The sequence below is a fragment of the Myotis nattereri genome, assembly GCF_964212035.1.
Source record: "Myotis nattereri genome assembly, chromosome: 6".
Taxonomy (NCBI): domain Eukaryota; kingdom Metazoa; phylum Chordata; class Mammalia; order Chiroptera; family Vespertilionidae; genus Myotis; species Myotis nattereri.
This window is the reverse complement of record NC_138081.1, coordinates 77,425,577-77,441,103: the sequence shown is the minus strand read 5'-3', so window position 1 is coordinate 77,441,103 and position 15,527 is coordinate 77,425,577. Positions and strand designations below refer to the sequence as shown.

General features: G+C 38.3%; 1 protein-coding gene across 2 annotated transcripts in view; it reads right to left on the bottom strand.

Annotated features, from left to right (window-relative positions):
* Positions 1-15,527, bottom strand: part of SGK1 (serum/glucocorticoid regulated kinase 1) — a 103,700-nt gene that overhangs the window by 63,235 nt on the left and 24,938 nt on the right. For both annotated transcript variants that reach the window (XM_081094575.1, XM_081094576.1), the window contains one exon: positions 7,347-7,562. In XM_081094575.1, the coding sequence (XP_080950701.1) occupies positions 7,347-7,562 (216 nt within the window). The remainder of the gene's footprint in view (positions 1-7,346; positions 7,563-15,527) is intronic.

Sequence of the window (15,527 nt, the reverse complement as noted above, 5' to 3'; positions counted from 1 at the left end):
TGAGTCTACTGGTGGGCTTTCTCCAAACCCACAGCTAATACAGTAATATAATCTTGAAAAATTCAACCAATATAGACAAAGCTAAAGTCCTTCTTGACTACTCTCTCCCACCTCATCTCCTCTCAAATATAATGTCTTGACAGTGATAAGCACCACTTCAGTTTGATGTACATATTTCTAGATTTTTTTAGTATTTGCATTTATATACACACAAGCATGTGATACACAGATATGGAGAGAGAGAAATATAAAGTCTTAAAAGTATAACTATGATAATGCTAGATACATATTCATTTTTAACTGCTTTCCTGACTTAATATACCTTTGGGATATGTCAGTACGTAAGGATTTCATTTTTGAAAAATATTTTTTTATTGATTTCATAAAGGAAGGGGGATGGAGAGATAGAAACATCAGTGATGAGAGACAATCATTGATCGGCTGCCTCCTGCACACCCTCTACTGGGGATCGAGCCTGCAACCCAGGCATGTGCCCTTGACTAGAATCGAACCCTGGACCCTTCCTTCAGTTCATAGGACAACACTATCCAAACCTGCTAGGGCAGGATATAATTTTTAATGAGATTCCATCATATGAATATATCATAGTTAATAATCTCCTATGAGTTTATGATTTTGTTAGCCATATAGTATGAATTAGTATGACTATGCCATAATTCCATAGTATTCCATATATGAATATGCCATAATTAATAAGTTCCTATGAGTTACAGTTTTGTTACCCATGAATGTTACCTTTTTTTTTTTTTTTAGCATTTCCAATATTACAATGGATATCAGTGTACCCATCCTCATTATTACATAAATAAGTACAGAGACCTAGATTTGCTAAATTACAAGGTATGAGATTTGAAAATTTTAAATAGAGGAACATTGCCAAAAAAAACTTCTTCACCAACAGTGTTTGCCCCATACTTTTACCAATACAACCGTTGACAATCTGATGGATTAAAACAAATGGGATTTCATTGTTTTAATTTGCATTTTCCTGGTGGTGATGTAAGCACTTAAATTAGTTTTTAAACTCCTTTTTTTATTTTCTATGTAAGCCCAGAGTTACCAGGAAGGGTGCTCATGGATTCCAGGTGGATGGATTGTATGGGGATGACAGTTGGCCCTTTATTGTTCTTAGTTTCTAATTTTATCAAATTGTAATCAGCTAGTGTGTATGGTCTGTGTGATTTCTGTATTTTGGAATTTGATGAGATATTCTTTGTGATCTAATTCTTGGTCAGTTTTTGTAACTGTTCCATGCATGCTTAATGTAATGTGTATTCTTTATTTATTAGAAACAAATCTCTACATAAATCATAGCTAGTCAATTGTTTTATTAAAATCCTCTACCCTTACATATTTTCAATCTTCTTGAACTGACAATTTCTGGGAGAATTATGATAAAAACGTCCCTCTGTGATGTGGTTTGCCAATTTCTCTTTGTATTTCTATAAATTGCTGCTTTAAAGATTTCCATGTTATGTTGCTAAGTGCACAAAGGTTTATGAGTGCTTTATCTTCTTAGTAGATATCTTTTATCAATGTGAAATATTCTTCTTTGTTCCTTTAAAAAGTGTTTTATATAGCACATGGTCTGAAATTTATATTGCTAAAACTCTTTTCTTTTTACTAGGCCTCCCCAGGAGCATCTTTGAATACATAAGCTTGCAATATCCCCATCTGCTGCAGCAGTTCCTTGATGTGATCATTTTGGACTGTGGTTTCCTCATCAATCTCATAATCCTACCAAAAGTCTTAATTATTCCTTATCCATACAATAGCATACTTTTTCTTTTTTTTTAAATTAAATCTTTATTGTTCAGATTATTACAGTTGTTCCTCTTTTTTCCCCCCATAGCTCCCCTCCACCCGGTTCCCACCCCACCCTTTGCCCTCACTCCCCCTCCCCCCCATCCTCACTGTCCTCATCCATAGGTGCACGATTTTTGTCCAGTCTCTTCCCACATCCCCCACACCCCTTCCCCCCACCAAGAAAGTCTCTTCCCGCATCCCCTACACCCCTTTACCCCCAAGAATAGTCAGTCCACTCCCTTTCTATGTCCCTGATTCTATTATAATTACCAGTTTATTCTGTTCATCAGATTATTTATTCACTTGAGTTTTAGATTCACTTGTTGATAGATGTGTATTTGTTGTTCATAATTTGTATCTTTATCTTTTTCTTCTTCTTCCTCTTCTTAAAGGATACCTTTCAGCATTTCCTATAATACTGGTTTGGTGGTGATGAACTCCTTTAGCTTTTCCTTATCTGTGAAGCTCTTTATCTGACCTTCAATTCTGAATGATAGCTTTGCTGGATAAAGTAATCTTGGTTGTAGGTTCTTGGCATTCATCACTTTGAATATTTCTTGCCACTCCCTTCTGGCCTGCAAAGTTTCTGTTGAGAAATCAGCTGGCAGTAGTATGGATACTCCCTTGTATGTGACTGACTGTCTTTCTCTTGCTGCTTTTAGGATTCTCTCTTTGTCTTTTGCTCTTGGCATTTTAATTATGATGTGTCTTGGTGTGGTCCTCTTTGGATTCCTTTTGTTTGGGGTTCTCTGCACTTCCTGGACTTGTAAGTCTATTTCTTTCACCAGGTAGGGGAAGTTTTCTGTCATTATTTCTTCAAATAGGTTTTCAATATCTTGCTCTCTCTCTTCTTCTGGCACCCCTATAATTTGGATGTTGGTACGCTTGAAGCTGTCCCAGAGGTTCCTTACACTATCTTCGTATTTTTTGGTTCTTTTTTCATTTTTCTTTTCTGGTTTGGTGTTTTCATATTTCAAATCTTTGACTTGATTCTTGAGATCCTCTAGTCCGCTGTTGGAACTTTGCATAATATCCTTTATTTCAGTCAGTGTATGCTTAATATCTAGTTGGTCCTTTTTCATAACTTTGAGGGTCTCACTAGATTTCTTGAGGGTCTCATTACATTTATCAGCGGTCTTACCAGTCTTTTTGAGGGTCTTACTAAATTTATGGGCGGTTTCTAGAAAGTTCTTGAAAAACCTTATAAGTGTGGTTTTGAACTCTATATCCAGTCGTTTGCTTTCCTTCATTTCTGTCATTTGTGACCTGTTTCTTTGTCTCTGCATTTTTTATGCTTCCCTGTGTTGGTAGAGTGGTTTTCTGTGCTAGGTGTCCTATAGGGCCCAGTGGCTCAGCCTCCCCAATTACCTGATGTGGACACTCTTGGTGCACCTCTTTGTGGGCTTTGTGTGCAGTCTTATTGTAGTTAAGCCTTGATTGTTGTAGGTATCACTGGGAGGAATTAACCTCCAGGCCAATTAGCTGTGAGAATCAGCTGTGTCTATGGTGGGAGAACTTCTGTGCTGAAGACACACTTATGAGGCTAGACTTGCTTCAGTGGGGCTTTGGTGCTCACTGAGTCTGCCCCCTGAGTGTGTCCCTTATGGATCTGAGGAGTTGTAATTGGATGGTCCCATTCTGACCACTGGGTACACTGGCTCTTGGATCTAAGGAGGTGCTAATTTAGCCTCTGCCTGAGGCTACCCAGCAGGAGTTACAAGGAGATCTGAAGATTCCCCTTCCTTGTTTGGGGTTTGGAGGTGCCCAAATGAGGCCCAGCTGTGAAGCAATGCAAGCTGCTGTGGGGCCTTGGGCCTTCTCTTGGAAGTTCTGGGTCTGTCTGGCCCAGCTGCAGTTTGTTAGGTAATTTTCAGATTGCAAAGGGCTAGGGCATTCATATGCAAAAGCCTCTGCCGCTGCCTGGGTGGGGCAGAGTCTCAGGGAATCAACAGGGCAGAGCAAGCAGCTATGGCTGATCCTCAGCCCTGCCCTAAGGGGCCCCGCTTCTCAGTGTCCTGGTAATCGCTGCAAGCACCTTTGAGAGAAAGCTGCCCTCGAGTTCTGAGTTCATCCCTCTGCCAGAGAGTGCAGTTTCTCCCCGTATGAGTCTGGGTCCCCAGAGACTCACCCCGACCTGGAGTTCAGAGCAGTCGGGGGCTTGTGACTCCCTCCTGATTCAAAAAGACAGCCGCGTCCTTAGTTGCCAGACCTTGCCACATGGGCCTCTGTACCTCGGCACTTCCGCATGTCCTCTGAGTCTCAGTGTGCTTTTCTCTTTCCTTCTAGTTGTAGAATTTCCACTCATCCAGCCTTCCTGTGGTTCTGGATGATGTCCGTTTTGTCTTTTAGTTGTATTTTTGAATTTGTTGTGGGAGGCAGCAATTTCTGGTGTTTACCTATGCCACCATCTTGGTTTCTCTCTAGCATACTTTTTCGTCTAGCACTATTATAAATTAAAATACAGGGTGTGTGTGTGTGTTTTCTGTCATTTAAGGCAGGAGGGAGAGGTGACATTGTATGTTTAGGCTGACACCTTGATCCATTCCTATGGTTGCGTAATGGATTTCCTTCCCCACTCCTACTCTCAAACATTCCTTTCCTCCCCTTCCAACTTGGTTGATCCGGATATTATAAGTGCTGTGAGAGATATGGTGCAGAACAGTTTGTGAATATGTTTAGTTGGCATGCACCCATTGAAAAACTAGTTTGGTTTCCATCTCTTTATGGCCTACACCAGTGATGGCGAACCTATGACACGTGTGTCAGAGGTGACACGCGAACTCATTTTTTTGGTTGATTTTTCTTTGTTAAATGGCATTTAAATATATAAAATAAATATCAAAAATATAAGTCTTTGCTTTACTATGGTTGCAAATATAAAAAAATTTCTATATGTGACATGGCACCAGAGTTAAGTTAGGGTTTTTCAAAATGCTGACACGCCGAGCTCAAAAGGTTTGCCATCACTGGCCTAAACATTGATTTCAGACTGAAATGCTACAACTTGAATTCCACTATCATGCATTTTCAGTTTCATTTACAGAAAGGTCTGCTTAAGTCACAAATAGTCCTCTTTAGTAACAACTAGTAACATTGCAATATCACTATTCTTCTGGGTAATGTATTGGCAATACGTGTATCCTACTTTCTCCCATGGGTGACACACGTTTAAAGGCCAATAACTACACCATTGGCAAGGCTTGGCCCAAGCTAACTGCAATGTAACTCGGAGATTGTTGGCCATGAAAGGTAGCATTTAGAATGTACTATTTATAAAGTCAGGAAAAAAGATTCCACAATTACTCATAAAAGACTCGTACTTTATTTGCTGTCTCCATTATTTAAATTATTCTCACTTCATTTTCTATGTTTTATCTTGACACATCCAATACAGAGTTCATTTTTACTTAAGGTTTATCAAATTCAAACTGTAGGATTTCAGATTTAAAAAGTTAATTAGGTTAGGCCTATCATCTGATATTTGAAAGGTTTTGTGACTTTTCCAAGTTCATATATTGACTTTGAGGTTGAGCTGGCCCCAGAATGTTGCCTGAGTCGAGCACTATTTACACATATGTTTACATTTACAAGAGATTTTAAAAACCCCATCTCATCTTATTGAGGGAACATTGAGAGGGAAGGATGAATTAATGACTTTCTTAAAATAATCCACATCAAGAGTTGTCAAGGGAACAGGTTGGCGTTCTTATTATCAGGTCTCTCCACTTCCTAAAAGGAGAGAGGTACCTTCTCAAGGAAATATTTCATGGTTTAATCCCTACACTCACACAAAATATAGATTCGTTTTGAAACTGTTGGAATAGAACTGTCTTCTTGATTTGTGGTGACTTTAAGAAAAAAAAAACTAGCCAGAACTAGGTAATTCATTATAAATTGGAGAATGATTCACCTGTTATCCCAGATAAAGTAAAAGAATGAATCACAGTGTTGCTTTAAATTCTTTCCAGCTTTTTGTTTATTGTTTCCTCTTGCATGGAATTCCATTTATTCATTCATTTATCCCAAGCCCCTAACAAAGGGGGCATGTAGTAAGCCCTTAAGTACACATTTAATCCTAGGCATTTCTGCTATGTATTATCTGAAGAGCTCTCTCTCTGCATCTGCCATGAATAGTTCTTTAGAATCGAAAGAGTTGGCAAACTTTTTTCAACACTAAGAGTCTGCAAACTATTGCTGGTAGGCCAGGCACATGTTTCTGTAAATAAAAGTTTTATTAGAACACAACCAGGCCCATTCATTTTTCTATTACCTATGGCTGCTTTTCCTACAAGAACAAAGCTGAATGTAAGTGATAGATACTGTATGGCCTGCAAAGTTTAAAATATATACTATCTGGCCCTTTACAGAAAAAGTTTGGCAATCCTTGCCTTTAGAATCTATTTATTGCCTTTTATGGCCAACCTGGCATGAAGCCAGAGAATAGCTGAACAATAAATGCACATGACAAATGTTCATCAATCAGCAAAGTGCTCACCTAGTTGTGGAAGTCTAATTTAGTGTTATAAAATCACAGACTTAGCTAATATATAAATTAGCAAACATAAGTACTAATGGTTTATATTATAGTCAGTAATCTGGCCTTCTTGGGTTAGCAATATTAAGACAAAAAAAAATTCTTGGAGTAGCAGAAGAAAATAAATTTTATAAAAATATGAGTATATATGAAAACATGGGCATATGATACAGTGCTTTGTTATGGGTCAAGTTATTTTGAGCTAAATATTTCCGTGGAAGCTACACACCTGTAGATGACTGTTATGATATATTTCTCATACCATACAAGCATTGGTCTCTGTGTGAGCAAAAATGAGACTTTTTAATGGACCAAAAAATTGCTGTATCAGTCTTGTAATGGCATAAAATAGTGCCGGATACTATATGATTCCAACTATATGGCAATTGGAAAAGGCAAAACTATGAAAAACAGTAAAAAGAATCAGTTATTTCCAGGGGTTTGGGGAGAGAGGGATAAATAAGTGGAGCACAGAGGATTTTTAGGGTAGTGAAACTATACTCTGATACTTTAATGATAGATACATGCCATTATAAATTGGTTCAAAACCAGAAAACATACAACACTAATAGTGAGTCCTAATGCAAACTAAAGACTTTGAGTGATGGTATAAACATAAGTGCTAATGGTTCATCAATTGTAACAAATACACCACTCTAGAGGGGGAGCCGTTGCATGTGTGGAAGCAGAGATATACAGGAAATCTCCATCCTCTTTATTTTGCCATGGACCTAAAACTGCTCTAAAAAATCCAACATATTTTTAAAAATTAGTACAATGGGCTAAAAAAAAAAAAGCCAAATTCTATATTCTCTGAAGCTGAATGTACATTAAGATTTTTTCTTTTGGCATATTACAGCATAGATACAAACAATAACAATAACAACAAAAACACCCCCCCCCCCCCACCAAAAAAAAAAAAAAAATCAAAACAAAGGCCGAGAATTCTTTCAGGAGAATTAATCCAGAGCGAAAATAAACTTACTTCACACCTGGGTTGAGTTTCCCATGGACACGACTCCTTCTCCTGAGGGAGAACCCCTCTTTGGAAAGCATGGTCTCCTAGGCACGTCCGACACAAGGAAGGCTCTAAGTCGGGCTCCCCATGGGGGCTGTGCACCACTGAGGGGCCCGTATACTTCAGACTGGGACTCTGATGCTTGTCCACACTGACCATTGGATTTTTGATCCATCTTCGGACCTACAATGTGCAAAAGAGAAGAATAAACAAATGCATTTGACCTCCTTTGATGTTTAATTGGGCTTCAGTGGGAAATATGGTGCATGGGTATTCATGAAAGGAGAATTCAGGCTCACAACTTCTCTATCAGGCTGACCAGTGGCTTTCCAGAAGTGTATGTTTTTTGGCTTCTTGTTTCATCTCGCTGAGTCCGTCTCCCCATCTGTAGGACTGGGGAAATAGTATTTTCTTTCTGGTTGTTGTGAAGATGTTATCAAACGCCCAAGTGTTTTGTCTGGTGCATAGTATTCAGTAGATGATGACTATTTTACTTTGACTCTCACTATTATAATTATGCTGATAAAATGGGAGTTCATAAATCTCTAAGGGGGATTATAGTAGTTATTCTAACTAGAGAAAGTACTAACTGCATAGCGTAAGATATAATTGCTGTTAAATGAGTTAACCTATATTTCATCATTGCAAAAATTTTATTACAAAAGAAGTTGCTTTTTGAGAGTTTTCATCAGTATTTCTTGCACTCCAGGGCCCCATAAGCATGTTAATAAGTGTAGTCAAAGTATTTATTTGATTCATTAATAAAAGTCTAAATGAAAATCTGGAAGTTTGAGACTACAGTAGAATCTCTCTTTGTTTTTAGTATCAATTATGTTTTTGATCAATCTAAAAAGTGCTAAATTTTATTAAAGATGAAAAATGTTTTTATTATTTTTATTTAGAGGGTTTTGAGCTTGATGTTTCGTAATTGTTCCTGATTAGTTGCCAACATTGTATTTTAAAAACAATCTTTTATTCTGGCTTATTTTCAATGTCTCTTTTGTCAAATAGATTTAACTTTGGGGTTACTATGAATAGAATTTTAAACAGATATATCTTCAAAAAATTTGTATGACCTGACTGATTAAGAGTCTAGGTATATTGAAATGTAAATCGTATATTTATGAATCACTATATATATATATATATATATATATATATATATATATATATATACACATATATATATATTTATTGATTTCAGAGAAGAAGGGAGAGGGAGAGATAGAAACTTCAATGATAAGAGAGAGTCATTGATTGGCTGCTTCCTGCATGCCCCACACTGGGATGCCAGCTTGAAACCTGGGCATATGCCCTGACTAGGAGTTGAACCCTGACATCCTGGTTCATAGGTTGATGCTCAACCACTGAGTCATGCCGGCTGGCCAGGACCACTACATTTTAAGTAAATCTCATATAATATTATTTTACAATTATTAATTTTAATGGAATAATGTTCATGTGACTGAATCTAACCTTCATTAGGTTATAGAGTGGTTTTATCAAAAGACAGAAATTTATATACATTACTAGTATATCCCACTTCAAAGTATAAAAATGATTGATATATTTAAATGATCTGTTGGATATTCAAAATCAGAAGGATTAAGAATCTCATAAGGAATTGTCATTTTATTTGGTATCCAGCTAAGAATTCCCAAAATAGTTCATATGGCCTTGAGCAAAGCTGTCAAACAACTAACTGATTTTTTTAATACAATTTTAGAGTCAGAAGAGACTCAAAGATGTTAGTAAGTTGCCCAAAGTCACACTGTAAATTATTAGGTGGTCAAAACTACACCTCTTGGTTAAAGCAAACATTAAATTATTTTCTAGTAGGGTATAATTGTCAAACTGAATGCTTTCAGATGCTGGCAGGAACAGAAAGTTCATAAAGCCCTATGACCAGGGTATAAAAATAGGGAGTGGTGAGGACTGTGGCAAATGTCCCAGTTTGCTAAGGACATTTAAATTTAAATTATAAAACAAATGAAACCCCCAAGCAAACAAACAATGTTGGCCAAACAAAACCCTAGTCAAATTTACCCCACACCTTCATGGGTCACTGTCATAAAGTTATTCTATCAAGTTGAACAAGTATGAAGTGGAATTCTATGAAGTAGAAATAAAATGATTTCACATCTTCTAATTAAAAAAAAGGCACAACAAAAAGACAATCTAATGTTTTCAACATTTTAACTTTCATTTATTCATTCACCATTCATTTTTGAAGACCAACTATGTGTCAGGCATAATCTGGGCATCTGCAATACACCAGTTAACAAAACATCCCACATGGAGCTGGAGTTAAAGTTAAGGGAATACATTTATTTATTAAGGGAATACATTATTTATTTAATAAAATAAATAAACTATAATATGTAAGGAAGAAAACAAAGTAGAGACAAGTGATCAGTATCATTTGGGGTGGGAGGGTACAATTTTAATTGGATGAGAAAGGAAGTTCTTCCTGAGAAGGTGGCTTTTCAGTAAAGACCTGATAAGGCTGTAAGACATCTAAGTGAGCTATCTAGTAGGCAACTGGATCATCAAGTCTGGATTTCAGGGGAAAGATTCAAGCTGCAAATATAAATTGGAGACTTGAAACAAATAGCTGTATTCTATTTAAATCTCTCAGGGGAAAAACAAAGAAATAAATGGCTTGCCTGGATCTACTTGTGAAGTATGTGTCAGGTATTAAGTTCATATTTCTGGGGCTTTGATTATTATAATCTATATTTCACTTAAACTTACTGCAACATATGTTAAACTCAAGTCTTCAAAGAGTGGGTATGTGTTTTGTTTCCCTACCACATTCCACTGGGGGCAAGGTGTGGGCAAGGCAATCTTTTATTAGAAAGGCCCAAGATTTGAATGACTTTCAATGAATTAATCCATCCTGAGCCTTTTGAATATTGGAAGATGATATTCCCTTTCTTTCCACAGAGAATGTGGCAGGGGAAGTGTAGAAATATTCAATTTCTCCAGAAGCATCAGGGAGAAAGGTGTTGCAAAAATAGAGTCATACATTCTGTAACAGCACTGTTCCTGGCATTAATTGCATGATTTGTCTTGAGATGTTTTGTCTGTTTTGGCTAAGTCCTCATACTGGCTTCAATGTGTACCTTCCCTGCTACCCCTTCACACATTTCACTGGCTTTGTAGCCTCCCAAGTGGTTTTTATAGGCCAGCGAATGAAGGGTTTATGATGTTTACTTGATCTTGAGAGAGGCTGGTTGTCAGTAAACTCACCAGGCTCTCCTCTGGCCTTAGTCAGGCCGGGTGCCCTCCAAAACTGCTGCGGGGAGCCGCTCTCTGCCCCTGAGGGAATTCAAGCTACAACTGGCCTATTGTGTTTCTCCAGGCGGAGAATTGCTCTGCTGGAGGGAGTAACTCAGAGACAAGTCACAGTGGCTCTCAGAAAGCTGTAGCAGCTGTGTGTGTGAGCAAAATGAATGCCCGGATACAAGTGACAGCCCTGCTCCTTGGCCACCTGGGCCATGGCTTTGTTCAGAGCTAGACAAGCGTTGTGGAGAGCATTGTATACAAACGTAGACTGGGGCAAGACATCCTCCTTACGCGGAACAAATCAAGAATTCCTTCACCCTGGCTCTACAGGAGCCTGGTCTCCTGAGCCAGACTAGAAGCAACTACCTCTCTAGACACTGGGGTGAGAAAGCAAGGCCCTCTGTCAACCATACAACTACTCTTACTGAACAATGCATGCAAAATATTAATCTAATTTCTCTGCTAAATCCAGTTGGCTCTGATTTTATTAATTTATTTATTTGAAAAAAAAAAATAGCTCAAAGCAATGCTCCCTCCGACTACAAAAAAGCCAGATGTGATTAAAGAGATGGGCCAGCTCCTGGGGATTTTCCAAGTGTGTTTTTTTCCCCACTTTGTAATAGTAAACAGATATTCTCCTTAATTTAAAATGTGTTCGCTGATAATAATATCAACTGATGCAGAACAATTCTAGAGTGTTCAGGTACTTACCAGTATTTGTGAACCCAAGGCAGTGCCTGCTAGTCCCATCATCCCTCTTGTTTTCCGGGAGTGGAAACCTAGCTGTCTTTTCCTTAAAATCCAACTAGACGTTGGACACAACTTATGCAATTTCCAGAGAGGCATATTTATTGCAGAAAACTGACTTAATTTATATGATGCCACAGTAACTTTCAATTCGGATATAGTCAAGCAAGTTTTCCCGTGAAATTATTTGGCTAATTCAGTTGATTATAAACAGGGACCTCCATAGCTACTCCTTTTCAGAGGGTACCTGTCAGCAGGTTGGTGATAACATTAATGTAATTCAGGAGAAGGCACCTGGAAGCAAATTCCTCTCTCACTGGTGCCTGAGGCTACTTCATAGCATGATCCCAATATATATATATATATATATATATATATATGTATCTTGGAGGCCCGATGCACAAAATTCATGCATTGGGCCCTCACAGCCTTGGCTGGCCCTTGCAGCCCTGGCTTTGTCCAGAAGGTCATTCAGATGGTTGTCCAGAAGGTCGTCAGGACAGTCATTCTGCTGTTTGGTCTAATTAGCATATTAGCTCTTTATTACATAGGATATATATATGTATAGTCTACATGAGATGTGAAGGAAATGAGCTGAAAGGGGAGAGGTGAGAACTGAAACTCCACAGAAAGGTTAGTAAGTGGTCAGTGAAGTATATGCAGGAGAGTGAGATTGTCAGATGTGTCTTTCAATGCAGAATGAGGGATGAATTTAAGATGGTCAAGAACACAGCTAGCTGGCTTACTCAGGAATTGATTATAAAAGAAATGGTAAGGGCCAAGCAAGAATAGTAGTAGTGAGAATGGAAAGAAGTGATGAATCATCAAGTCTATTGATGATTTAGCTCTCCAGTCTACATCCTTTTCTCTATCCAAGTATCAATGTTTTACCGTCTTTCTTCTGGATTCCTAAAGCCATGCTTGAAATGGCCTTCTCTTTACTCTGTTCTTACTGAAAGCACGGCATACTTATAAATGCAAACGTCCCAGCTCGTTAGTGGTTCCCTATCAGCAGAAGCAGTGGCTTTCAAACCTTTTTGATCAGGACTGACGTCCTGTAGGAATTACCTGTGCACATATGCATTTATAATAAGTATAAAGGTTCCATCAAACAACTGGTTCCATCCCAAAATTTACCCTTTATACATGAAATTCACTGACATTTTCTATTCTAGTCTATTCCTTTAAGTTGCTGATGGCAACCCACTGACTTGATTTCACCACTAATGGGTGCTACACACATTGACGAACCTCTCTAAAGTGATGAAACCTAAATTCCTTGGTCTGGGATACCAAGTTTTCTAGGATTTGAAGTCTCATCTCCCATTATGTCCCCAGTGCATCCAATTCCTCTACAAAATAACTTGATTGGCATTGTCTTAAAGACTGCTCTCCTACATCCTTGATTGTGTACAGACTCTTCCCTCTGAGCTACTTGTCCATCTGGGAACTCCTGCTAAGAATCACACACTTGGGACAGTCTTCCGTTGTCTTACCACCCCTTGACCCTTTGTGGTATTTATTTAAATGAAAACACACATTTGCTCTGCTTTACTTGTCTATATCCTCTATTAGAACACGAGTGTCACAAAGACAAAGACACTATTTTCTGTCATATTTCATTAATGGGACATTTACAAAGTTTCTTCTATGTGTTTTCTCTTTTTAACCTACCCCCTTTCCATGTTCTGTCTGCCTCACTTGGAGTTGCAGCTCCCAAGGACAGAAGCTTACTCTTACCCATTGCTTAGCACAGCTCCCAGCATATAGTAACTGGTGAAGACATTTCTGTTGATTGCTTTAAAGTCAGGTACTATGCAAGACACAAGGAATAAAAAAAATTCTGGTTCTAGCTTTGCCACTACCTTGAGCAAGTCACTCAACCCATTTGAACCTCAGTGCCCTGATCTGAGAAATGAAGGGCTTGGAGCAGGTGAGCTCTGCAGTCCTTTGTAGCTATGTCACAAATTCAAGGCTATTTATTTACTGGAGTTCTGTGAATATGATTTGGATGCTCCTACTTCCATAGTGTGCAGCACTCAGCCTAGGTTTATTGAATGAACAAGTGACCGATATTGCTTTACCCAGTCACATACTTCCATAAGTTCGTGTCACTTATGTTAGATAAACTGGACAAAAACCCCAAAAACCCACAAGGCCATTAAAATAATTTTATAGTGTTAAGGACAGTGGTTAGAAAATCCATTTAAATTGCAATGAAAAAAAAAAAACTGACTGCAAGTCTTATTATTTGAACTGTGTACATTACTTAATTAAATTGAAAGTGTTAAATGAAATGGAAGATGATTAACATCCAAATTGGGGGCTTATTACTAGTCCCTGCTGTTTCTGCTTCTCCGCTGAGTCCTCTTATACAGGAGGCTGCACAGCACACTCCATTTCAATTTTATGCAAAACCGATTTTCCTCCAAATGATGCCCGTGCTGCCTTGGTAATTTAGGTTTCTATTTTGGGATTCTATTTTTTCTCACTTCATATTTTATAAAAGAAAATGGCAAGACTTAATTGTTCCCTGAAAACAAGAAGAGAGTCAAAGCGAATGAATAGCTATTTGCTAAGTACCTACTGTGTCCAAGAATTGTGTGAGGTTCTAAAAATGTGGAAGATGGGAGAATATATTGAGAATGAATTGCAGATGTTTGAAGAGCCCACAGAAATTGCTGAAATTGGAAAACTCACTGTGACCTCTGGACAATTGAGATAGAGAAAAATGATTGTTACTGTGAGTCTGTGTAAGCAGGGAAGGCAAGAAGATATTTTTCAGAACAAATGCATTTTGTAATGTGCAAAATAATAATAATATTAAAGCTAAAGGGTCAGAATCAAAGAAAGGTCCTGGCAACATTACCCCTGGTGATCTCATCCTCTCCAGATATGGTGTGACCTGCCAGTGGATATCAATATTGTGCCTCATGGGCTGACTTGTGAAAGAAAAACAATGGGAATGGGGTATACAGTTTAGAAATATGCATTCATTGCATTACATTAGCATGGTCCTCATTAAACCCCAAAAGGAAATAGCAGACCCTTCAGCTTTATGAGGAGAGCTTTATATACATTGTGAATGAAAAGGTGGTTTGTAGAAACTTCTGATCAGCATGCTGTGCCAATCTTTTACCATAAAACCAACATTCAGACAAGTCAGGTATTGAGCTCACATACAAATTTGTAATCAACAGATATTCAGTAAGTACTCTGCAATCTTGTAAGCAAGAATGTAAACACTCAGCCTTGCTTAGAAAGTCTAGTGTTGGGGACATTCATTGTTTGTCATCCTGGCACTCTTTCCTCTTTTTATGGTAAAAGCAGCCCCACTCCCATCCCACCTCCACTTTCTCATTTGGAAACTACTCATCCATGGATACCTCACAGGGTAGGTGTGTGATTCAGACAAAGTGAATTATAGAACCCCATGCTTCTGGCCATGAGGACTGGTTCAAAGGTTGACATGTGACACAAACGGGGCCAAACAGAATCCTTCTCTGTGATTTTTTTTATTTTGAAGCTGGAGGTAGAGATCTCTCTCTCTCTCTCTCTCTCTCTCTCTCTCTCTCTCTCTCTCTCTCTCTCGGGATTGCAAGCTCTAGAGGTGTGCCACCAGCAGCACATCTCTTTTCACATGGAAGAGCCTGAGATGGCAGTTCCACCTACTGAGAAGCAGAAGTGAGAGGCAGAGACATATTAAACCCAGATTCCAGAATGTGTATTTTTAAGTGTGGACCGAAGTGCAGTTAGATGCAAAGAATGAAATTGCACAGGAAAAATAAAGTTGCTTTTAGATAGATATACTAATTCAAAATACTTTATAGGCTGAATAGCACAGCACAGATGTTGACTTGGGGTGGGGATGGGGTTGTCCCTCAGGGTGCCTGTGGTGCCAAGCATTACCCCTTTGCTTGCTGGAGTGTGGGGTTTTTGAAGAGTCCTCCGGGACTGACAGAAACAGCTGACTTGGTTGGGGGCAGGGGGCACTTAGAGGGTTCTAGACAATAGCTATTTATTAACCATTCCATAATGGTTATATGGAAATATTTCAATATTTTATTTATTTATTTATTTATTTATTTATTTATTTATTTATTTTTAACTCTG